Raw genomic sequence first — 25,815 nt, forward strand, 5'->3', positions numbered from 1 at the left:
GGTGTAACGCACTCGGTTAACGCTGCTATTAACCCTGTGTGACCAACTTTTACTATTGAAGCTGCCTATGCGGTATCAATAGTAAAAAGATCTAATGTTAAAAATAATTAAAAAAGTAAAAAATTGTTATATACTCACCGTCCGTCGGCCCCTCGGATCCACAACAGGCCTTTCCCGCTCGCGACGCTCCGGTAACCAGTCCTTGCTGCGATCTCGCGAGATGATGACGTAGCGGTCTCGCGAGACCGCTACGTCATCTTGCGAGACCACAATGCACTCTTCAGACCGGAGCGCGCGAGGACTCAGCGTCGGTAACCGCTTCGCTTGGATCCGGGGGATCCGGCAGGAGAGTATATAACTATTTTTTATTTTAATTCTTTTTTTAACAGGGATATGATGCCCACATTGCTATATACTGCGTGGGCTGTGCAATAAATATAGTTCTTACCGATAACGGTATTTCTCTGAGCCCATGACGGCACCACGGAGAGAGGGGATCCGCCGACCAAGGACAGGAAACCTACGGATAAAAAGGCGGTACCACTCTCCTGCATCAGTTGTTTACATAGAGAACGATGGGAGACTACTAAGGCATTTGTAAATTTTAACTGTTTAGCCTAATAAGATACCGCGTGACTTTAAACTATAAATAGATTATAAATAGACTATGGCACTCTTTTAATGTGCGCACCCATAAGTGAAGGGAGGGAATGTACGGGTGCCGTCATGGGCTCAGAGAAATACCGTTATCGGTAAGAACTATATTTTTCTCTGATCGCCCATGACGGCACCACGGAGAGAATTGCATAGATAGTACATTCAGGGAGGGACCACCGCCTCTAGAACCCTTTTACCGAAAGTAAGGTCTGAAGAGGAGATTAGGTCCAATCTATAGTGCCTATAGAATGTGGATGGTGAGGACCAGGTAGCAGCTCTACATATCTGGTCAATGGAAGCTCCGGCCTTCTCCACCCAGGAAGTTGCTACTGCCCTTGTTGAGTGAGCCTTAACCTCCCCGGGAACGGACATCCCACTTGCCGTGTATGAGAGACTGATGGCGTCTGTGATCCATCTTGCTATGGTGGCTTTAGATGCTTTTTTCCCCTTCTGGGGACCCTGAAAACACACAAACAGAGAGGAATCCTCTCTACTCTCTCTAGTGACTTCTAGGTAATGTAAGAGACACCTTCTTACATCTAGTGTATGTAATCTTTGTTCCTCCTTGTTTTTAGGGTTGGGACAGAAGGAGGGGAGAGATATCTCTTGAGACCTGTGAAATTTTGAAGCCACTTTCGGAAGATATGCTGGGTCTGTTTTTAAGACGACCCTATCCTCTAGAAATTGTGTGTGAGGAGGGCTGGCTGAGAGAGCTTGTAAGTCGCTAACCCTACGGGCCGAAGTGAGGGCGACTAATAGAGCTGTTTTGAGAGATAGCGTTTTTATTGTAGATTCGTGTAATGGTTCGAATGGAGGATTAGTCAGGGCTTTAAGGACCAAGTTTAAGTCCCATTGAGGAACCACTTTTACTGGCAGAGGCCTCGATCTTCCTGCCGCTCTGATGAATCTAGAGACCCACCTATTTGAAGCTAAGTCAAAATTGAATAATGCTCCCAATGCCGCCACGTGAACTTTTAGGGTACTAGTGCCTAAACCAATCTCCAACCCTTTTTGTAGGAACTCTAAAATGGAATTAAGGGGAATCTCTTTCCCTATTTTTGCACCTGAAGAAGACAAACTTTTTCCATATTTTGCCGTACTGTTTTGTTGTAACCGGCTTCCTACTTTTTAACAGAGTTGAGATTAACCCCGAAGAGAACCCTCTGCTTTCTAATATTTTCCTCTCAAGAGCCAAGCTGTCAAGTGCAAGTTCTTGACTCGTGGATGATAGACTGGGCCCTGTGACAACAGATCCTGGAGGTCTGGTAATACCCAAGGGTCGGATATTGACATCTTCCTCATCCATGAGAACCAAGGTCTCTTCGGCCAGAACGGGGCAATTAAGATGACCAACGCCCCGTCCTCCCGAATCTTCCTCAGCACTGCTGGAATCAGAATGAGAGGAGGGAAGGCATGGACCAGATGGTGACCCCAAGAAATCAGGAAAGCGTCCACAGCTACTGGGTTCCCCAGGGGAGATAGGGAGCAAAAGGAGGCTACTTTTTTGTTTAAATGGCTCGCAAAGAGATCTATTTTGGGAACACCCCATTTTTGTGTGATCTGGGTAAATATTACTGGATTTAGTTTCCATTCCCCCTGTTTTAGGCTGGACCGGCTGAGAAAGTCTGCCTTGTAATTGTCTACTCCCTTTATGTGCAGGCTTGTCAGGGATAGAAGGTTGCTCTCGGCTATTTGAAGGATCGAGTTGGTCACTTCCATTAGATTTTTGGAACGGGTACCCCCCTGGTGATTTAGGTAAGATACTACCACCCGATTGTCCGACATCACCCTTACATGGTGAGATTGAAGGACTCCCAAGAATTCCTGAAGGGCAAATTTTACTGCCAGGAGTTCCTTCATATTAGAGGAATTGTTTGCAAGGGACGGAGACCAAATGCCCTGGGCTACTAGGTCGCCCAGATGAGCCCCCCACCCTGAGGGGCTTGCATCCGTAGTTAGGACCTTCGAGATCGGGATTACCCATGGGACTCCCTGGGAAAGATTTTCCTGCAACGTCCACCAAGTCAGAGAGTGATTGGTGCGAGGAGACAATGTTAACTGCCCGTCTAAATGCCCTCCTAGAAGGATTTGCTCTGACAGTAGCTGCCATTGGAGATCTCTTGAATGTAGTTGGGCCCACTGGACCGCAGGGATGCAAGATGTCATAGAGCCTAATAGGGACATGCCCTGACGAAGTGTTATGGAGGGAAGAGATTGTACTCTTAACACTAAGGCCGGCGTCACACTCAGCGTATGCAAATACGGTCCGTATATTACGGCCGTAATACGCTGAAAAGTCCCGAAAATAGTGGTCCGTAGCTCCTCCGTAGGCAGGGTGTGTCACCGTTTTTTGCGCATGGCATCCTCCGTATGTAATCCGTATGGCAGCCGTACTGCGTGTTTTTATCGCAGGCTTGCCAAACCGACATACGCCTATACAAGGGATCCATGTGTTAAAAAAAAAATAAAAACATATATACTGTATATATATCTATATATACAGTGGGGCAAAAAAGTATTTAGTCAGTCAGCAATAGTGCAAGTTCCACCACTTAAAAAGATGAGAGGCGTCTGTAATTTACATCATAGGTAGATCTCAACTATGGGAGACAAACTGAGAAAAAAAAATCCAGAAAATCACATTGTCTGTTTTTTTAACATTTTATTTGCATATTATGGTGGAAAATAAGTATTTGGTCAGAAACAAAATTTCATCTCAATACTTTGTAATATATCCTTTGTTGGCAATGACAGAGGTCAAACGTTTTCTGTAAGTCTTCACAAGGTTGCCACACACTGTTGTTGGTATGTTGGCCCATTCCTCCATGCAGATCTCCTCTAGAGCAGTGATGTTTTTGGCTTTTCGCTTGGCAACACGGACTTTCAACTCCCTCCAAAGGTTTTCTATAGGGTTGAGATCTGGAGACTGGCTAGGCCACTCCAGGACCTTGAAATGCTTCTTACGAAGCCACTCCTTCGTTGCCCTGGCGGTGTGCTTTGGATCATTGTCATGTTGAAAGACCCAGCCACGTTTCATCTTCAATGCCCTTGCTGATGGAAGGAGGTTTGCACTCAAAATCTCACGATACATGGCCCCATTCATTCTTTCATGTACCCGGATCAGTCGTCCTGGCCCCTTTGCAGAGAAACAGCCCCAAAGCATGATGTTTCCACCACCATGCTTTACAGTAGGTATGGTGTTTGATGGATGCAACTCAGTATACTTTTTCCTCCAAACACGACAAGTTGTGTTTCTACCAAACAGTTCCAGTTTGGTTTCATCAGACCATAGGACATTCTCCCAAAACTCCTCTGGATCATCCAAATGCTCTCTAGCAAACTTCAGACGGGCCCAGACATGTACTGGCTTAAGCAGTGGGACACGTCTGGCACTGCAGGATCTGAGTCCATGGTGGCGTAGTGTGTTACTTATGGTAGGCCTTGTTACATTGGTCCCAGCTCTCTGCAGTTCATTCACTAGGTCCCCCCACGTGGTTCTGGGATTTTTGCTCACCGTTCTTGTGATCATTCTGACCCCACGGGGTGGGATTTTGCGTGGAGCCCCAGATCGAGGGAGATTATCAGTGGTCTTGTATGTCTTCCATTTTCTAATTATTGCTCCCACTGTTGATTTCTTCACTCCAAGCTGGTTGGCTATTGCAGATTCAGTCTTCCCAGCCTGGTGCAGGGCTACAATTTTGTTTCTGGTGTCCTTTGACAGCTCTTTGGTCTTCACCATAGTGGAGTTTGGAGTCAGACTGTTTGAGGGTGTGCACAGGTGTGTTTTTATACTGATAACAAGTTTAAACAGGTGCCATTACTACAGGTAATGAGTGGAGGAAAGAGGAGACTCTAAAAGAAGAAGTTACAGGTCTGTGAGAGCCAGAAATCTTGATTGTTTCTGACCAAATACTTATTTTCCACCATAATATGCAAATAAAATGTTAAATAAACAGACAATGTGATTTTCTGGATTTTTTTTTCTCAGTTTGTCTCCCATAGTTGAGGTCTACCTATGATGTACATTACAGACACCTCATCTTTTTAAGTGGTGGAACTTGCATTATTGCTGACTGACTAAATACTTTTTTGCCCCACTGTATGTATATATATATATATATATATATATATATGTATATATATATATATATATATATATGTATATATATATATATATATATATATATATATATATATATATATATATATATATATATATATATATTATTCCTTCATACGGCGCGAGATAGCAAAAAGCCGGTAATTCAATTACCGGCTTTTGCTTTCTCCTTCCTAAACCCGACATGATATGAGACATGGTTTACATACAGTAAACCATCTCATATCACCATTTTTTTTGCATAATCCACACTACTAATGTTAGTAGTGTGTATCTGCAAAATTTGGCCGTTCTAGCTCTTAAAATAAAGGGTTAAATGGCGGAAAAAATTGGCGTGGGCTCCCGCGCAATTTTCTCCGCCAGAGTAGTAAAGCCAGTGACTGAGGGCAGATATTAATAGCCTGGAGAGGGTCCATGGTTATTGGCCCTCCCCCTGGCTAAAAACACCTGCCCCCAGCCACTCCAGAAAAGGCACATCTGGAAGATGCGCCTATTCTGGCACTTGGCCACTCTCTTCCCATTCCCGTGTAGCGGTGGGATATGAGGTAATGAAGGGTTAATGCCACCTTGCTATTGTAAGGTGACATTAAGCCTAATTAATAATGGAGAGGCGTCAATTATGACACCTATCCATTATTAATCCAATTGAATGAAAGGGTTAAAAAAAAACACACATTATTAAAAATTATTTTAATGAAATAAAAACAAAGGTTGTTGTAATATTTTATTTAACGCCCAATCCAATCACTGAAGACCCTCGTTCTGTAAAAGAAAAAACATAATAAACCAACAATATACTTACCTTCCGCAGATCTGTAAAGTCCAACGATGTAAATCCTTCTGAAGGGGTTAAAACATTTTGCAGCAAGGAGTTCCGCTAATGCAGGCTGCTCCTTGCTGCAAAACCCCGGGGAATGAAGCTAAATATAGGTCAATGATCTATATTTAGCTTCATTTGCGGTGAGGCGCCCTCTGCTGGCTGTTCATAGATCGTGGGAACTTTCCTAGAAAGCCTGGGAGCTTTCTCTGTAATAGCGCTGCGTATTTCACGCAAGTCACACTGCTGGTCCGTGTGTAATCCGTATTTTTGGGGCTTCCATAGACTTTCATTGGCGTTTTATTTGCGCAATACGGTGACAAACGCAGCATGCTGCGATTTTCTACGGCCGTAGAAAGCCGTATAATACTGATCAGTAAAATACGGCAGATAGGAGCAGGGGCATAGAGAATAATTGTGCCGTATTTTTTGCGAGTTTTACGGACGTAGTTTCTGCGCTCTTACGTCCGTAAAACTCGCAAGTGTGACGCCGGCCTAAACCTTTTATCTTTTGTATTTTGCTCTCTGGGAGCCGACATTCCATTTTTTTGGAGTCTAGAGTGAGACCTAGGTACTCCTGAACCTGAGAAGGCACCAGTCTGGATTTTTCTAGGTTTATTAGCCAACCCAGATCCTTTAGAGAATGAATCACTAAATCTAGTGGATTCTTGCAATGTTGCGGGGAGGAGCCTATCACCAGGAAATCGTCCAGATATGGTACGATCAGGGTGTTTTCTTCCCTGAGGTGAGCCATTACCTCCGCGACCAGCTTTGTAAAAACCCTTGGGGCTATTGCTAGGCCAAATGGTAGAGCTGAGAACTGGAAGTGGTTTAGGACTCCCTTGATGTGGACCGCCATTCTAAGGAATCTTTGGTGATCCTTGTGTATTGGGACATGATAATATGCGTCCTTCAGGTCCAGGACCACCATGAAGCATTGAGGAAACAGCATTTTGATAGATGACTTTATCGTTTCCATCTTGAATGCTTGAACCTCTAGGTAGTTGTTTAGGTTTTTCAAATTGATAATGGTCCTGAAGGAACCATCTGGCTTCTTTCTCAGGAATAGCGGGGAATAGTACCCTTGCCCTCTTTCTTGAGGGGGAACTTCCAGGAGTACTCCTTTTTTTACTAACCCGACAACCTCGTTTTCTAGCATCAACTGCTCTTCTGCCGAGGATCTTGTGGATGTTATCTTGAAAGAGGGACGAGGGCACCTCTTCAATGTTAACCTCAGTCCTGACTCTATGATGTTTAGTATCCATCGACTGGAGGTAATCTTTTCCCAGGCTGGGAGAAAGAGAGATAATCTCCCTCCCACCTGGGGCGAACCTTCATTGTGAAGGTTTTTTGTTGTCATTGAGGTTTTTGTTAAAGAGAAACCCCTTATTTTTGTTCTTCTTATCTTCCCATTTCCCCTGGCCTCTCCCTGGGTTCTTACGGAAAAACCTCTTGTTCCGAAAGGGCTTCCTATAAGAGGGGAGACCCAGAGAGGGGAAGGACTTTTTCTTGTCCCCTGCTTTTTCCAAGATGTCATCTAAGGTGAAACCGAACAGAAATTCTCCTTCGCAGGGGATGGTACACAGTTTTGTTTTCGTTTGTAGGTCGCCTGGCCAATTCTTAAGCCAGAGGGCGCGCCTGGCCGCATTAGCAAACACTGCTGCTCTGGCGGATAGCCTAATGGAGTCGGCCGAGGCGTCAGCTAGGAAAGCCGCGGCCCCCCTCATTACTGGTAATGTATTGAGCATTGAGTCCCGGGAAGTTTTCCCCTTTAATTGACCCTCTAGTTGGTTCAGCCAAATCATCAGGGAGCGTGAAGTACATGCTGCTGCTACTGCCGGCTTCAGGCCTCCTCCCGCTGCCTCCCAGGAGCCTTTGAGAAAGGCATCTGCCTTCTTGTCCATAGGGTCTTTTAGGACCCCCATGTCCTCAAACGGGAGAGCGAATTTTTTTGAGGCTTTAGCAATTGCTACGTCTAATTTGGGGGCCTTCTCCCAAAAGGAGCAGGATTCCTCCTCGAAGGGGTATTTCCTTTTCGGAGTTAAAAGGGTCTTTCTCATGGGTTTCTTCCATTCTTTCTTAATTAAGGCTGCTATTGCTTCGTTAAGCGGAAAAGCTCTTCTCTTTTTCTGTTCCAGGCCCCCAAACATGATGTCTTGTACCGATTTTTTAGGGTGGGAGTCTACCAACCCCATGGTACTTCTCACAGCTTTTATGAGGCCATCGGTATCCTCTAGTGGGAAACAGTTATGTCCCCCCGAGGAAGAAGTAGACGATGAAGATGAGGAGGAGGAGTCGGAGGACACTGAACTCTCACTATCGCTGTCGGATTTTGAGACTGGAGATGGAGACCTGTGTCTGGTCTTTCTCCTTTTTTTTTCCACTTTTTAGTGATCTAAAGGTGTCCTCCACTTGCTCCTTAATTAGGCTTTTTAGATCTGTTGCAAACCCAGGAAGGTTTTCAGATACAGTCTGCTGAATGCAAGTATTGCATAGTCTCTTCTCCCAGGTAGGTGGAAGATCCTCTCTACAGATGGCACAAATTTTGTGCTTAGTTTTACCTACGCTTTTCCTCCCCTAAAAGAGACAAATAACAATCTTACTGTCTCTGACTTTCACGAAGATCCACTTACCACCTCCAGGACCCATAAATACCGGTTGGGGATTCTCTACCTCTGGCTTTTTCCCCCCGACGCCGTACTGGACTCCTTACTGTGTTGGGACCTTTGGCGTTCTTTGCTGGTGTCCTGGTGCCCTTTCTGCTGTCGCCTTTTTTGCTGCTGCTGCTGCGGCGACGCTACAGGTGGAGGTGATTCGGGCAAAGGTGATGCCGGGTCGCTCATACTGCTGCTGGTCTGCGGATGCTGCCTTGATACTCGAGCTGAGCTGGCGCTGCGGCAACTATTAGCACTTGAGGCTCCTGCCTATTACTGCAGAGCCACTGGGAGGATGTGGATTCTCCTATTTAAACCCTCCCGCCGCTTTTTCTTGCGCTTGCGCAGTAGCGCCTGCTCCACGGTGAGGAGCGCCGAACGCCGGCGCCTGCGCATCAAGCCCGGCGCCCGCATGAGCTCACAGACCGCGCCAAGCGCCCGAGCGGCAACCCCACCGGCGCCTGCGCAGACCGCCCGAGCGGCAACCCCGCCAGCGCCTGCGCAGACCGCGCCAAGCGCCCGAGCGGCAACCCCGCCGGCGCCTGCGCAGACCGCGCTAAACGCCCGAGCGAAAGCCCCGCCGGCGCCTGCGCAGACCGCACCAAGCGCCCGAGCGGAAACCCCGCCGGCGCCTGCGCAGACCGCGCCAAGCGCTCGAGCTGCGATCCGCCGGCGCCTGCGCGGAAGCGTCCTAACCTCGCGAGACCAGCTTAGATCCCGGGCATGCACCGAACTTTCAAGATGGCGCCCGGGAAGCAGATATGGCGCTGCTGATCGGCACCCCCGGTCCTATGCAGTCCCTATAGCGCGTTACTCTGCACGCCCAATGGCGGTGCAGCGTGCAGACTGATACTTGTTTTAGGGAGGGTCGCGCTGCACCTCCAGCAACCACAGAGGGACCCCCTGGATGTTGCCGCTGCTGCATTTTACCTGGGGAGGTGACCGCGAACTCCTTGTCACCTCCCCCGCACACCCTGTCGGCCCACTGGCTCCCAGCGGTGGCGCTTCGGGTCACCACCCTAGCCGAGGCAGAGGGACCCCAGCTGCCTGAGTCAGACTGGTTGGCCCCGGAATTCCAACGTCGAACTGGTAAGTCCGTAGGTCTCCCATCAAGGACAGGAAACCAACTGATGCAGGAGAGTGGTACCGCCTTTTTATCCGTAGGTTTCCTGTCCTTGGTGGGCGGATCCCCTCTCTCCGTGGTGCCGTCATGGGCGATCAGAGAAATACTGCGTGGGCTGTGCAATATACTGCGTGGGCTGTGCAATATACTGCGTGGGCTGTGCAATATACTGCGTGGGCTGTGCAATATACTGCGTGGGCTGTGCAATATACTGCGTAGCTGGCCAATATACTACGTCGCTGGGCAATATACTACGTAGCTGGGCAATATACTACGTAGCTGGGCAATATACTACGTAGCTAGGCAATATACTACGTAGCTAGGCAATATACTATGTGGCCATGCATATTCTAAAATACCCGATGCGTTACAATCGGGCCACCATCTAGTGCAAAATAACAGTTTATTAAAGAAGGCGAAGGTTATATTCACACACAGAAAAATTGGGCACATACCGGTACAGCCGGGGTCACACTGTACACAGGCTCCGAAGTGATATAGCATATTACAGGATGGGGGGAGATAACGTCATATCAATACAGACAGGATAACATTGTGCCCAGGCTATGGAGTGATATAACATGTCAAAGATCAACAGCCGGGATGGGGGTCACACAGATGTAGGGGAAAAGGTGGCACCATATTGTTACTACGAAAGGTGTGCATTGCTATGTATTGTAGGGAACACACATCCTTGTTGCCCTGTTGGCGATACTCAAGAAAGGTCCAACGTTAAATTTTATGCAAGGTTTTTGGTGTGGTGGTGCAGCAAAGTATATAAAACACCTGAACATCAAGTTGTGTGAGCTCAGCCTTGCAAAGTGTGTCATTGCTGGCTCCTAAAAAACTAGTAAGAGCTGTCCAGTCCTGACTTACTGTATATGGTCTAATAATTGCAGTTTTCATGCTAAAGCATCATTTCTAAAGAGTTTAGGTAGGAGAGCACTTGTCATTCTAAGAATAACACCCATACAAACCAGCAGTAAGAAGCCTCTAGATTATACAACTCCACACTATCTACACACTGGCATGAGTCTGGAGCCTTGTGTTCATGCTTAGGCTGGTTCTCATTCCAGCTATACATAAATGTTTCCAAAAGCCCAATTTCAGATAATCCGCTTCAAGATAGAATTTTTTTTTATTTGTAGAACCACAGGGGGTAGCGGATCTGAAAAAGAATTTAGCAAGAATGTCTTTAAAGGCTATTATGCCGTTTCTACAGCAGAGACAGCTATGGTTTCATTACAGCCCATCCACAGGTCATAGGATAGTTTATGAGTCCAACATGAATAAAGACAAATTCACACAACACACACAACTGTAAGCAGCAGTCTGACTACAGACGCTAATCTGAGGTTGGCTTAGATCAGGCTTGGATACTATAAAAGGAAATTGCATACAATGTAGTTCTCTAATATATGTGATTAGACAAGAATGGGCGGCCTTCAGTCAGGATCTGGCCCAGGAGCTAATATCCAGCTTCCAGGGCGAAGGGCAGAAGTCTTGAAAAATAAGGAACAATACCGTAAATATTGAGTTTTTCAATCATCTTAATTGATTTGTCAGTAAACAAAAAAAAAGTTAAAAACTTATGAGACGCTTCTAGTACATCAGACCGTAATAGACAGATCTGGTAGATCTAGAAACACTGAAGTAGAAAGCTTTGCTAAAAGCAAAATTGGTGTAATTCTCCAACTTCTGGCCATAACTGTAGTATGAACTAATTTAATATAATTTATATTACTTTTTGTATCAGAACATTCACACATCTGTGGTTCTCCTGTCCCAAACTTGGAGGCCTATGAAGCTGGGTGAGGAGACCCACAGCCGGTCCGTGAACCGCGGTCCATACTTGAATGGTGACACAGGGATGTGTAAATGCAGCCCAAATTATATGCCACATTACTCTGGGTTCACTGTGGCTTTGTCTTGTCTTTTATTTTAGCTTCAGAAACACTATTTAAAAAGGTGGGGACAGAATCCCCTTACTAAAAATTATAGAACATCCCATAGTATAAAATGTTGCAGATCTTGTCTCCAGTGACATTGCTCCTTTCTGACCAGCGTAGTCATCCTTGGTATTTTAGAGGCACTGTTGGCAAATACTTGTAGACTCTTCTTGCTTTGCCGGATAACATTACAGCCATGTGGCTAGCATAGTGGGAAGTTTGGCAATAAAGTGTTCAAGTGCAGCAACTCTGGGCAGGAGGAGATCAGCTACTGAGCACCATCTGCTCATCTTCCAGGTGCACGTGTTCTTCATCCAACACCTACAGCTTTTAATCCCGGCTGAATCGGATAAGTACACAGCAGTAGAGGATAGCAGGCCCTTCAGGTGTCGTTCTATGGAACTAAAACTTCAGAAAGGAAGAAGTCAAAAGACTTCAGATGAGTTAAATGTGGATTTCCCTATGGATTACTGTATATGTGCCCTATCCAGAGAAACAATGCTACATTCCTCTACTCCTTGTAAAACAAATGCTTTTGTTACAGGGGCTCCAAGCGTAGAGAAGTATTTGATACATACATATCCTGTAACAGTATCCCACCAGTCAATGGCAGAAAGTCAATAAAAGCGGGGGCTTTGCCAGGGAGCATAGTCCAAACATGACATCAGACACAAGTCAGCACACAATAACCTATTATATCACTCCACCATGTAAAAGCATTGGCCATGTGCAAATCCATAAACCTCAGTAAACAGACACCAGTCTCTTCAGATGAAGCAGACTACCCAAGATTAGGGTTGTGGACATGGTTAGGAGGATACCTAGCAGATTGTCATTTTGGATTTTCCAGGCTGAAAATCTTCTGCGCTGCAGTGTGGATGAGATTTAACAAAAGCAAATTCACATACCGCAAATGGAGAACCTTAGCCCGCAGAATGTCAGTGCAAAAATGTACACAGTTTGATGAATATTTTGCCTTTACATACATTTTTTATTTATGTATTTAGTTATAGCACAGGCAGTGGCTGATCGCCGGCAGAACAGGGAGAATGATGAGAGCAGTCTCAGCACCCGGCGCTAACAGTACTGCGGATTCCCAGGCGCTGGTACGTGTCACAATGATTACACACGGATGTCATGTGTGTCATCCATGTGCACGTGTGCGGGACGTTACCAGGCCTGTGCTGCTGGATTTTGCAGATGGACACACAGTCTGTGGAAACACACTGACATGTGCACAGACTCATTCACTTGAATGTTTCTAGTGTGTACGTGTCTACGGTACGTGTGAAAACTGTCACCACACCTACCAGACACACTGACCTCTTAAAGAGCCCTAAGAATGTTTTCAAAAGTCCATCAATGCACGTAAAAAAAGGTCCATTAAGCCGATTACCAAATCAAGCACATGCATTTCAACTAATGGATTTGTAATGAGAATGGATTTTTTCGCTCTACATAAAGTGAAATGCTCACCAAAGTCTGAAAAGCACACTTTCAGCTGAACTTCTTAGGGTCTGTTACATGAAAATACCTCTACCAGAACACCAAGTCTAGCGCACTTTTTTGTCTATGAATATTGTAATCTAAACAAATATGTGGCAATAAATGAAACCATACTGATAGCCACATAATAAAACAACACTTATGAAGAGCTGGGGGACACCCGGGGCTGTGGAGTCAGTAAGCCAAACCTCCGACTGATGCCTCAATTTCCCTGACTCCAGACCCCACAGCAATGGTCACTATTAAGCACGGAAATAAAGCACAGATTCATCTCCACTAAAAGCCCAGATCCTTAGGTCAGGAACAGCACATTTCACAACTTTCCCAAATTATTACAAACAATTTACAGCACATCCTGCATTGTACTACTGTATCCAATGTATTATATATGTTACGAGTCTGAGTCGGTCGATTACATACAGACTCCAACTCAGACTCCACAGTCCTGGAGACATCCCTGAAATCCGGTAGATAACACATCCAGAGACGAGCTCTGTCCAGATCAAAAAATGAATATAAATAAACTGAAAAAATGGCTTCACAGCCAACGTCTTGCACGAAGCTGTGATCATTCATGAAAGTGAAGCTTCACGATGAAGTATCCTAATCACCAGTGGCAAAGCTAATCTGCGTGTAACCCATTAGTACAGCGCTCCGGTGTATCCACTGCCTGCAATGCCTTGTGACAGCCAGGTCTGATCCCCCAGGACAAGCATTCAGTGTCTACAAACCCATCATTTAGTGCCTACTAGCAGAGCAATCCGCCTGCACTGACAGTATAATGTAGAGCAAATGTCTGCAGCGGAGGACAGAGGAGCCGCTGTGACTGATGGTCCGCAGCGCTGTAGTATCCACACAGCTGTTTGTACGTCACATTTATTTTCCCAGACACAAAATTCATGGAAAATGTGATACAAGACAATTTTGGAAAAAGAGACCAAGATTCAACTGAGGTGAGACAGCAAATCCAGTGGCATCTAATGGAATAGAGGGGCAATCCAACAACTCACGTCACACCGGAGGCGAGAGCCACCTGCCAGCCATGCCTCACACTGCCACACCAGTAGCATCTTCCACCTCCACCGCAGGAACCACAGCATTGAATAAATCCTTCAAGACGTCTTTTTGGCTCGATCTGACATGGGGTATGGCGAGGTGTCTACGCCACATGCCGGATCGGGTGGCATAGAGGGATGCTGCACAATCACTTCCTATATAAATAATTGTTTAAGGTCACCTGCAAATCATGGACAGACAAGGAAAAACTGGTGCAGATTTTCACAATAAACTCATTACAGAGCACATTAATGGGGTATATGCTCAGCAGCAGAGAATCGCCAGCGCCTGAGCAGAAGATCAATGCAGACACTGCCCATAGGAAACGTGCATAGCGCATGCGCGGGATGACAGCACCGAACAGGTCAGTGCGACGCAGGTACCAGAATAATGAAGTCAGAAGGCAGGGATTTCTTCCAGACACCGCACGCCCATTACTGGATGCAGTGACGGTGGCAGTGCGTGCACAGGACACTGACAGGTTACAGCAGCCACTACAGCCGGGGGCTTACACAACATTATTGTATGTAGTGACGGTGACAGTCCATGCACAAGACACTGACAGGTTACAGCAGCCACTACAGCCGGGGGCTTACACAACATTATTGTATGTAGTGACGGTGACAGTCCATGCACAAGACACTGACAGGTTACAACAGCCACTACAGTCGGGGGCTTACACAACATTATTGTATCTAGTGATGGTGGCAGTCCATGCACAAGACACTGACAGGTTACAGCAGCCACTACAGCCGGGGGCTTACACAACATTATTGTATGTAGTGACGGCGACAGTCCATGCACAAGACACTGACAGGTTACAGCAGCCACTACAGCCGGGGGCTTACACAACATTATTGTATGTAGTGATGGTGGCAGCGCGTGCACAAGACACTGACAGGTTACAGCAGCCACTACAGCGGGGGGCTTACACAACATTATTGTATGTAGTGATGGTGACAGTCCATGCACAAGAGACTGACAGGTTACAACAGCCACTACAGCCGGGGGCTTACACAACATTATTGTATGTAGTGATGGTGGCAGCGCGTGCACAGGATACTGACAGGTTACAACAGCCACTACAGCCGGGGGCTTACACAACATTATTGTATGTAGTGACGGTGATAGTCCATGCACAAGACACTGACAGGTTACAGCAGCCACTACAGTCAGGGGCTTACACAACATTATTGTATGTAGTGACGGTGACAGTCCATGCACAAGACACTGACAGGTTACAGCAGCCACTACAGCCGGGGGCTTACACAACATTATTGTATGTAGTGATGGTGACAGTCCATGCACAGGACACTGACAGGTTACAACAGCCACTACAGCCGGGGGCTTACACAACATTATTGTATGTAGTGACGGTGACAGTCCATGCACAGGACACTGACAGGTTACAACAGCCACTACAGCCGGGAGCTTACACAACATTATTGTATGTAGTGACGGTGACAGTGCATGCACAAGACACTGACAGGTTAGTAACAAAGCTATAGTGTAACTTTCTGCACCCTGGCAGCTCTCATTTTAACTTTTGCATAACTTGCTCACAACTTTATAACCCCATGTTGTTCCTATTGATTGGGCCACAGAAACAGATGAAAACCTTTAGTCACTCTGCAAAATGTCAGTCTTATGTCATACAGCACAAACGCAGCACATCACACAAGTGCTACAACTTTAAAATACCTGCACACAGGGAGGATTTCCCTTCAAAAGTGAGATGGACCCATGGCAAACTCTGCGAGTCTTGCATTAGGATTTCGTGGTGGATTTACTATAGATTAAATTCCATGCACTGCAATGAGTGAAACCCACAATGGCCACCGGACAAAGAACTGACACGCTCCTCTTCTTCCCAGAGCTATAACCTTTTTATTTTTCAGTCAATACGGCCATGTGAGGACTTGTTTTTTGTGGGACAAGTTATACTTTTGATCAACACCGTTGGTTTTACCATATCATGTACTCAAAAACAAGAAAAAATTACAAGGGTGGTAAAATTTCAAAAAAGTGCAATTCCACAACAGTTTTTTTTTTCTTTTTACCATGTTCACCAAATGCTAAAACTAACCGGCCATTATGATTCTCCAGGTCATTACGAGTTCATAGACACCAAACATGTCTAGGTTCCTTTTTACTTAAGTGGTGAAAAAAAATTATAATTGTGTCATCTTCTGAGACCCATAGCGTTTTTTCAGGACCTGGGGCCAGGTGACGGCTTATTTTTTGCGTGCTGAGCTGACGTTTTTAATGAGACCACTTTGGTGCAGATACCAAATATGTGTATGTTTAATTTTTTTTTTATTATTATTGTTCTATTTTCAATGGGGCAAAAGGGGAGCGATTTGAACTTTTGTATTTTTTTATTTTATAAATATTTTTTAAAAAAAATGTGTATTTTTTTTTACTTTTTGCATGTTTCAATAGTCTCCACGAGAGACTAGAAGCTGCAGTTGTCCGGTCGCCTCTTCTATACACAGACGATGATCAGATAACCTGTGTGTAGTAGAAATGCTAACTTACTATGAGCACCGACCACCGGGCAATCAGGCTATGACAACCATACAGGTCTGCTGGAGACTTCTAGTTGTCATGCCTACCCATCTGTGACCCACGATCACGTGACGGTGTCACTGATGGGTGGGATATCTGGTTCGCTTCCTGGAAGCGCAAATGGAATGCCGCTGTCAGAGATTGACGGCGGCATTTAACTAGTTAAAAGCAGCGGGTGGATCGTGATTCCACCAACGGCTGTTAGAGGCACATGTCAGCTGTTCAAAACAGCTGACATGTGCCGGGAAAGATGTGGGCTCATCGCCGGAGCCAACATCAAAGGAGGAGACACGACATGTGCAGTACATGGATGACGCATGTCGTGAAGGGCAGTCCACATGGGAGAACGGTTTTTTGTGTTATTTAAACAGGAGTGGTCACCATGCCAAAAGGGCTCAATTGTTGCTCCCATTTTATTCCCCTGAGTAAGGCGGGTTTCAGACTTGCGCTCCTATGCGCTGCGGATGGCAGTGTACTTCGTCCTCGCTTCCTCCGTGAAGCTCTGCCTACTGCCGTCTACGTTTCCCTGCGTACCTATCTTTAACATTGGGGACACAGGGACATACGTTGTATCCGGATGTGTCCACATGCAGAAAATTGAGGTGTGCGGCGACCGCACGGGAAAACGCTAGTCTGAAATCAGCCGAATCCAATTTAAAGTTAGGGGGTTTAAATCCTCCGTGCGGTTCCCAGAGGTCTTTTTATTTTGCGCCAAATTTCATGGTCTTTACCAAGGGATCCACAACTCCGAAACCTTAAGGAGGATACATTAGCCAGAGGGGTCACTGTATACAACACCGTACAAAAAGGGGACACACACACACACACACACAGTGTCCGCTGTCACACACACACACACAGTGTCCGCTGTCACACACACGGCGCTCTCTCGGGGGGTTATCACCAAGAGGGTTTTTGATGGGTTGTTTGTTCGGGCCCCCATGACCCCCACTTTCTACCTTTTACCTAAGGTCCATAAGGACCCACTGGTCCCGCCGGGTCGTCCTATTGTCTCTGGCGTGGGAGGGCTGTGCGACCCGGTTTGCAGATTTATCGATCATTATCTGCAGCCTTTGGTGGAGACGCTGCCCTCTTACGTCAGAGACACTAATGACGTCCTGCGGAGACTGGATGGGCTTACCCTGGAGCCCGGCATGTTGTTGGTCACGGCGGATGTCGAGTCCTTATACACTTGTATTGCACACCAACATGGAGTGAGGGCTGTTGAGTTTTTCCTGGCCACTAGTAATCTGGATGTCACTTTACAGCTTTTGATTTTGGAATTACTTAATTTCGTTTTGACTCATAATTTTTTTACTTTCAAACACCGTTTTTTTCTACAACAACGCGGTACCGCCATGGGCGCGGCGTGTGCGCCATCCTACGCTAACCTCTTTCTCGGGTTTTGGGAGAGGGAGGTTTTTGGGGATGGCACACATGCCGCCTCCCAGGCCATTGGTTGGTACCGCTACATTGATGATCTTTTGATTATTTGGCAGGGTTCAGAGAGTGATTTGGTTAATTTTTTTGAACTTTTAAATGGTAATAATTACAACATCAAACTTACTTTTAAATTTCACAAACATCAGATTGAGTTTTTAGACATCCAGATTATTGTGGACCATGATGGTATGGTTCAAACGGATGTGTATCGAAAAGAGACTTCTGTTAACGCTCTTTTACAAGCCTCGTCAGCCCACACTCCATCTACGGTTCGAGCGATCCCCGTGGGCCAGTTCCTGCGAATCAGGCGCTTATGCTCTACCAATGAGCGTTTTGAGGCGCAGGCACTGGACCTTCGTGAACGGTTTCGCGCACGGGGATATAGCCAACGTTGCATTAAGAAGGGCTACTGGCGAGCAAAGACGTCCGTTCGTGGCCGGCTTCTGTCGGGCTCCAGGAGGGAAGTGGGTGCATCGGATCAAATTAGATTTATTTCCACGTACAATAACAGGTGGAATGTTGTCCGTAATATTCTCAACAGGCATTGGCCCGTCCTTAAGACTGACCCCTTTTTTGGTAGGTTGCTCCCCGAGAGACCGCTGATGACGGCAAGGAGGAGCAATAATTTGAAGGATCTCCTAGTTCGGAGTCATTACGTTTCGACTCCCTCTCTTCCCTTTTACACTGGGAAACCCAAACAGGGATGCTTCCCATGCGGGTCGTGTCTGGCCTGTCGGAATATCGAACGAGTGTCGGAATTTAGCTCATCTGATGGTGTCAAGAAATTTAGGATTAGAGAATATATATCATGCAGCAGTGATTTTGTGGTGTATTACGCCACATGTCCCTGCGGCCTGATATATGTAGGTCTCACCTCTAGAGCTTTGCGAGTAAGAACCAGGGAACACGTGAGGGACATTCAGGCGGCCAAGTCAGCTCCTGACGTAGCGCTTCTGAAAACGATTCCTCGCCATTTCAGGCTGTGCCATGCCTCTAATCCCGATGGGCTTAAGATTCGGGGTATTGATAGAGTCCATGGTGGGATTAGGGGTTGTGACCTCAAGCGTAGGCTGGCGCAGCTTGAGTGTCGTTGGATTATTACGTTAGACACCATAACACCACATGGATTAAACGTAAACATTAGTTTTTCATCATTTTTATAACCGTGTGTGTCTACTTGGTGGTTACCTTTGCTTTATAGGTGACTTTTCATTATTTTGTTGATTATCTGCCCTTGGAGCCTGTGTTTTTACATTGATTTTAACTTTGTGTGTGTTTGTGTTTTTCATTTATTAGTGTACGTTCTATTGGATTAACCTTCAATTGTGCTACACCCCTATTGTGATGAGCATGTCAGTGGATAAAGAACTATCTGGGATCAGGACCCTTTACGTGCATCAACTTCCAAATCAGCTGCGCATTGTGGACATTTGGATATTTGCCATTATTAAATGGATTAATGAACTGTATTATATTTACACTAGCTATTGAACCCGTTCTACGCCCGGGTGGCGAGCATTTATATTGGTATATGGTCTCCATCCTGGTATGTGCTGCTCCATCCTGCGCCCCCATCCTGTCATGTGCTGCTCCCATCCTGCGCCCCCGTTCTGTCATGTGCTGCTCCCATCCTGCGCCTCCATTCTGTCATTTGCTGCTCCCATCCTGTCATGTGCTGCTGCCATCCTGCGCCCGTTCTGTCATGTGCTGCTGCCATCCTGCGCCCGTTCTGTCATGTGCTGCTGCCATCCTGCGCCCGTTCTGTCATGTGCTGCTGCCATCCTGCGCCCGTTCTGTCATGTGCTGCTGCCATCCTGCGCCCGTTCTGTCATGTGCTGCTGCCATCCTGCGCCCGTTCTGTCATGTGCTGCTGCCATCCTGCGCCCGTTCTGTCATGTGCTGCTGCCATCCTGCGCCCGTTCTGTCATGTGCTGCTGCCATCCTGCGCCCGTTCTGTCATGTGCTGCTGCCATCCTTCGCCCGTTCTGTCATGTGCTGCTGCCATCCTTCGCCCGTTCTGTCATGTGCTGCTGCCATCCTTCGCCCGTTCTGTCATGTGCTGCGGCCATCCTGCGCCCATTCTGTCATGTGCTGCTGCCATCCTGCGCCCGTTCTGTCATGTGTTGCGGCCATCCTGCGCCCGTTCTGTCATGTGCTGCTGCCATCCTGCGCCCGTTCTGTCATGTGCTGCGGCCATCCTGCGCCCGTTCTGACATGTGCTGCTGCCATCCTGCGCCCGTTCTGACATGTGCTGCTGCCATCCTGCGCCCGTTCTGACATGTGCTGCTGCCATCCTGCGCCCGTTCTGTCATGTGCTGCTGCCATCCTGCGCCCGTTCTGTCATGTGCTGCTGCCATCCTGCGCCCGTTCTGTCATGTGCTGCTGCCATCCTGCGCCCGTTCTGTCATGTGCTGCTGCCATCCTGCGCCCGTTCTGTCATGTGCTGCTGCCATCCTGCGCCCGTTCTGTCATGTGCTGCGGCCAACCTGCGCCCGTTCTGTCATGTGCTGCTGCCATCCTGCGCCACCATTGTATTATATGCCCCCCGCTCCAGTGTGTATGCCCCCAAATGCTGCTGCCATATAAAAAAAAAAAAAAATACCATACTCACCTATCGTCCGGCTCCACTGCAGGTATGTCTTCAAGAACATGGCGCCGGAAAGCGGGGACTGCGCAGGCGCCGATTCCGGCAGCAGGAATCGGCGCCTGCGCAGTCCGCGCTTTCCGGCGCCATTTTCTTGAAGACACACCTGCAGTGGAGCCGGAGTGTGTCTTCAAGAAAATGGCGCCGGAAAGCGCGGACTGCGCAGGCGCCGATTCCGGCAGCAGGAATCGGCACCTGCGCAGTCCGCGCCCTCCGGAGCCGGGAGCAGAGGAGCCGGGAGACGGAGCCGCAAGCAGCGCTGGAACCGGGAAAGGTGAGTATACTTACCCTCCCTCCTGGCGGTCCCTGACTCTCCGGTGGAGATCGCGGTATGCGTTCAGTGCTTACGCATACCGCGATCTCCCGGGAGCGTCGCTCTGTGAGGCCCAGACTGCGCCGGCGCTTGCGCAGTCTATAGAGGCTTCGGACAGAGTGACGCTCCCAGCGTTATATTATAGATATGTGTTGCGGCGCTCTTATTTGCATGAATTATCATGTTTATTTGGTCTGTCTAATAGCGATGCTGCCCATATGTGATATGTCCGCTTTCTTACTTCCGCCCTTCTTACGCGTCTTTTCGGGCGCTGTGCAGCATGGTTTGGTTGTTGTCCTGGCAACCCCTCTCTCCTGCACACATTACGGCGGGGTTACCTTCTGCCGCGATTAGCACATGCGCTCTGATGTCTCTTCCATATGCCCATATGCGATATGTCTGTTTCCTTACTTCCGCCCTTCTTGCGCGTCTTTCCAGGCGCTGTGCAGCATGGTTTGTATGTTGTCCTGGTAACTCCACCCCCCTGCACGCATTGCGGTTACCTTCTGCCGCGGGTAGCGCATGCGCTCTGATGTCCCCTCCGCCTCTGATTCACAGCGGCGTCTATTCTATGCGGTGAGTGCATACGTTGCTATGGGAACTTTGTCCCGACACTCACCGCTTCCTGACGCCAGCTGGGATGATTGGCTGTGGTGGGCCTCGTCCACATGCGCTCGCTAGACGCGGCTGGGGTGGGTCTTGTTCTATGCAGGTGATTGGGTCATGCTTTCCACATGGGGGTATTTAACCTCTGAATATTGCACATTTGCACACTGCCCCCTGAAGAAGCAGCGGTGAAACGCGCGTTGGGGTACCTGTGCGGTGGGTGCCTGGCTTTCCTGGGTAAGACACATGTATTTTGTATGTATGCGCATTATTGGCACTTTAACTCTGGGAGTCATGGGGGTATGATTATCCTGCCACATGGCTTACATTATTATGGAGTGGCTCCTGTGATCCTTGGTGTCTTTTCCCAAATGATATTAGGGTTATTTTATAGTTACTCTTTTTTAGTAACTGTGCACACTTGTGCCTTCCAGCTTGTATATAATATAGTATTGCTGGGATAGATTGCTTACATTTTTGAGTGCCTTTTCTCCCTCTTATTGTTGGATTGCTCACCCCCCGCCAGTTTGCATTGTCGTTCATTAGACCTATCCAATTATATATTTTTTTGTATTGTATTGTATGTGTTTTTTTCATGTCTAGTGTGTGTTTTTGTATTATTATTATTAAAGATATTTTGATAGTTATTTTCTTGGACATTTGTGATTATTATTAGATATATTATTTGTTTATACTTTAGGATTTAAAAACTCTTGGTTTCTTTATGTTCTCTATATAGGTTCATTGAGTTTTCCTTTTAAATATGGTCATTATATATGGTCAGTTCTGGTATGTTATTACACACACACACAGCGTCCGCTGTCACGCACGCACACAGCGTCCGCTGTCACGCACGCACACAGCGTCCGCTGTCACGCACGCACACAGCGTCCGCTGTCACGCACGCACACAGCGTCCGCTGTCACGCACGCACACAGCGTCCGCTGTCACGCACGCACACAGCGTCCGCTGTCACGCACACAGCGTCCGCGTCACGCACACAGCGTCCGCTGTCACGCACACAGCGTCCGCTGTCACGCACACAGCGTCCGCTGTCACGCACACAGCGTCCGCTGTCACACACACACAGTGCTTGCTGTCACACACACACACACAGTGCCCGCTGTCACACACACACACAGCGCCCGCTGTCACACACACACACAGCGCCCGCTGTCACACACACTGTGCACACAGTCACACACACTGTCAGACACATGACGCCCGTGTACTAATAATACCCTGTAGGTGTCAGTCACACCATAATAAGGGCAGTGTGAGGCTGCGGCTCCTGTCACACACGTCCCCGGAGGTACAAGTAGTGGTGCCTGCAGGGAAGGGAGGACAGGAGGCCGGACACCGGGCAGGAAGCGAGCAGAAATCACAGCTTACCCAGAAATTATCCAGGAAATACGCCATGACCATCTTGCTAATGGATAAAGGGGGTCGCCGCTCCGGTGTATTCTCTCCAATGCGGCCGCACTCCGCCGGTTCCCCGGCCCGATGTAGTAGTGTCTTTCCTCCGCTCTCCTCCAACCTACGGAACCAGACGGAATCCCACAGCCGCCTCCTCCCCCGCCTCCTGCCGCTGGAGCTTGGTCCGCGCATGCGTAGCCGCCAGAGGGTGGGAATCGTAGTAATGCGCCAGCTAGTGGCCATGTCGTGAAAGAACGCTGACTAGGGGGGGAAAAAATTAGATTTAAAAAACTTTATTGAGAACTGGAACAATAAGCAGACAAGTGAGCAGCAGGAACTCCCTCCTGCCAGGAAGAGGGCACTGGGGATTTCGGTAGCCATTCCTGTCCGGCTGTGGGGCACCTGCCTTCACCTCACCCCTCAGCAGTTCTGCATTATTGTTACGTTTATTTTCCTGTTTCCATGTTCCGTGCAGTATAAGTGACACATTCTAGTAATTCCGCAGGACGGGGCGATATCAAATCTCTAGAATGGTATTATGTTTTGCTACTTATGGAAATACAAACATTTTTATGGCACTGACCCAGTAGTGTAGCTTTGGGGGGGTACAGAGGGGGGTCTCTGGGGGGACAGAGTGGGGTCTCCGGGCCCACCCAGAGCTACGTCACCCGATACAGTCAGGCCCATGTAGAGCACACCCGCACTCCCCTCTGTATACCGAGGGTCAAAGATCCTATCCCAATATGTACTAGGTGTAATAATAATAATATTAGCAAATGCCTTCAACTGGAAATGTAGTATAGTTCTTCTGATTCACTACATCACTTACCTCGTGCAGGCATTGCAGGACCTTAGGTATCCATGGTTACATCTGCTAAGAGCTGTCTAACTAACTGTCACTATATCAGTGGTCATAACCATGGATACCTAAGGTCCTGCAATACCTGCACTTAAAGGGACTCTGTCACCTGAATGTGGAGGGAACAATCTTCAGCCATGGAGGCAGGGTTTTCGGGTGTTTGATTCACCCTTTCCTTTCCCGCTGGCTGCAATATTGGATTGAAGTTCATTCTCTGTCCTCTGTAGTACATGCCTGCACAAGGCACCCTTCAATCCAATATTGCAGCCAGCGGGAAAGGAAAGGGTGAATCAAACACCCGAAAACCCCGCCTCCATGGCTGAAGATTGTTCCCTCCAAATTCAGGTAACAGAGTCCCTATAAGGTAAATGACATAGCTCATCAGAAGAACTATTCTAAATTTCTAGTTGGAGGTATATGCTAACATTGTTATTATTAAACCCACTACATATTGGGATAGGATCTTGGAGTTGGGAATACCCCTTTAAGCCTGCGGTCTATAGAACGCCCAAGGTGCATGTGCAGGTCGAGAATCCCGGCACGGTGGCGTCCTCACATGCCGGGATTCCTACATCCTCTGCGTGAGGGCCCTTATAAAGTGCAGGGGGCGTGAATATTTTGGGGGCTAATACAGTGGCCATTATACAGTTTAGGGACTAATTCGGAGGCCATTATACAGCATGGGAACTAGTGTGAGCTCCATTTTACAGTTGTGGGGGTTAATGTGAGTAGCATTATATCCTTTGGGGGCAAATTAAGGGCCATTATACAGTTTGGAGATATAGCCGTAGGCACTACTATAATCGTGGTGCTCAAGTAGGTGCCCAAACCGTACAATAGTGAAGATAAACTTGGCACACACGTAGTGAAATGCAGTGAAAATTTAATTAAGGAGAGTACATACAGTAGACGTTTCGGTCAAAATTAGACCTTCATCAATGTACCTCTCTTAGAGCATTTAAAGTTTTTGGGTCACAAAAGGGTTAATCCCCACTTGTAGTAGGAAGTCAGATTAGATAAGGCTGAACCCGGCACAAATGGAAGAACTAACGGATGCGGTATCCACACACTGGACCTCTGCATCTTGACTGAAAAAAACTTTAATTTTTAAATTTTAATTTTTGCATATTTATTAAAAAAGAAAAACTGAAAAATCACATGGTCATAAGTATTCAGACCCTTTGCTCAGATACTCATATTTAAGTCACATGCTGTCCATTTCCTTGTGATCCTCCTTGAGAAGGTTCTACTTCTTCATTGGAGGCCAGCTGTGTTTAATTAAACTGATAGGACTTAATTTGGAAACGCACACACCTGTCTATATAAGACCTCACAGCTCACAGTGCATGTCAAACCAAATGAGAACCATGAGGTCAAAGGAACTGGCCAAGGAGCTCAGAGACAGAATTGTGGCAAGGCACAGATCTGGCCAAGGTTACAACAGAATGTCTGCAGTACTCAAGGTTCCTAAGAGCACAGTGGCCTCCATAATCCTTAAATGGAAGAAGTTGGAAACCACCAGAAGTCTTCCTATACCTGGCCGTCCAGCCAAACTGAGCAATCGTGGGAAAAAAGCCTTGGTGAGAGAGATGAAGAACCCCAAGATCACTGTGGCTGAGCTCCAGAGATGCAGCATGGAGATGGGAGAAAGTTCCACAAGGTCAACTATCACTGCAGCCCTCCACCAGTCGGGCCTTTATGGCAGAGCGGCCCAATGGAAGCCTTTCCTCAGTGCAAAACATATGAAAGCCCGCATAGAGTTTGCTAAAAAAAACACATGAAGGACTCTCAGACTATGAGAAATAAGATTCTCTGGTCTGATGAGACGAAGATAAACCTTTTTGGTGATAATTCTAAGCGGTATATGTGGAAAAAACCAGGCATTGCTCATCACCTGCCCAACACAATCCCAACAGTGAAACGTGGTGGCAGCATCAAGCTATGGGGGTGTTTTTCAGCTGCAGGTACAGGACGACTGGTTGCCATTGAAGGAAACATGAATACGGCAAAGTACAAAGATATCCTGGATGAAAACCTCTTCCAGAGTGCTCTGGACCTCAGACTTGGCCGAATGTTCACCTTCC

General features: G+C 47.3%; 1 protein-coding gene across 1 annotated transcript in view; it reads right to left on the minus strand.

Moving 5' to 3' along the window:
* Positions 1–23,034, minus strand: part of FCHO2 (FCH and mu domain containing endocytic adaptor 2) — a 146,240-nt gene extending 123,206 nt beyond the window's left edge. The window contains exon 1 of the mRNA XM_069750592.1: positions 22,849–23,034. Coding sequence (XP_069606693.1) covers positions 22,849–22,881 — 33 coding nt within the window. The 5' untranslated portion in view covers positions 22,882–23,034. The remainder of the gene's footprint in view (positions 1–22,848) is intronic.
* Between the last annotated feature and the right edge of the window lie 2,781 nt (positions 23,035–25,815).

This window comes from Ranitomeya imitator, chromosome 1 (assembly GCF_032444005.1).
Source record: "Ranitomeya imitator isolate aRanImi1 chromosome 1, aRanImi1.pri, whole genome shotgun sequence".
NCBI classification, from domain to species: Eukaryota; Metazoa; Chordata; class Amphibia; order Anura; family Dendrobatidae; genus Ranitomeya; species Ranitomeya imitator.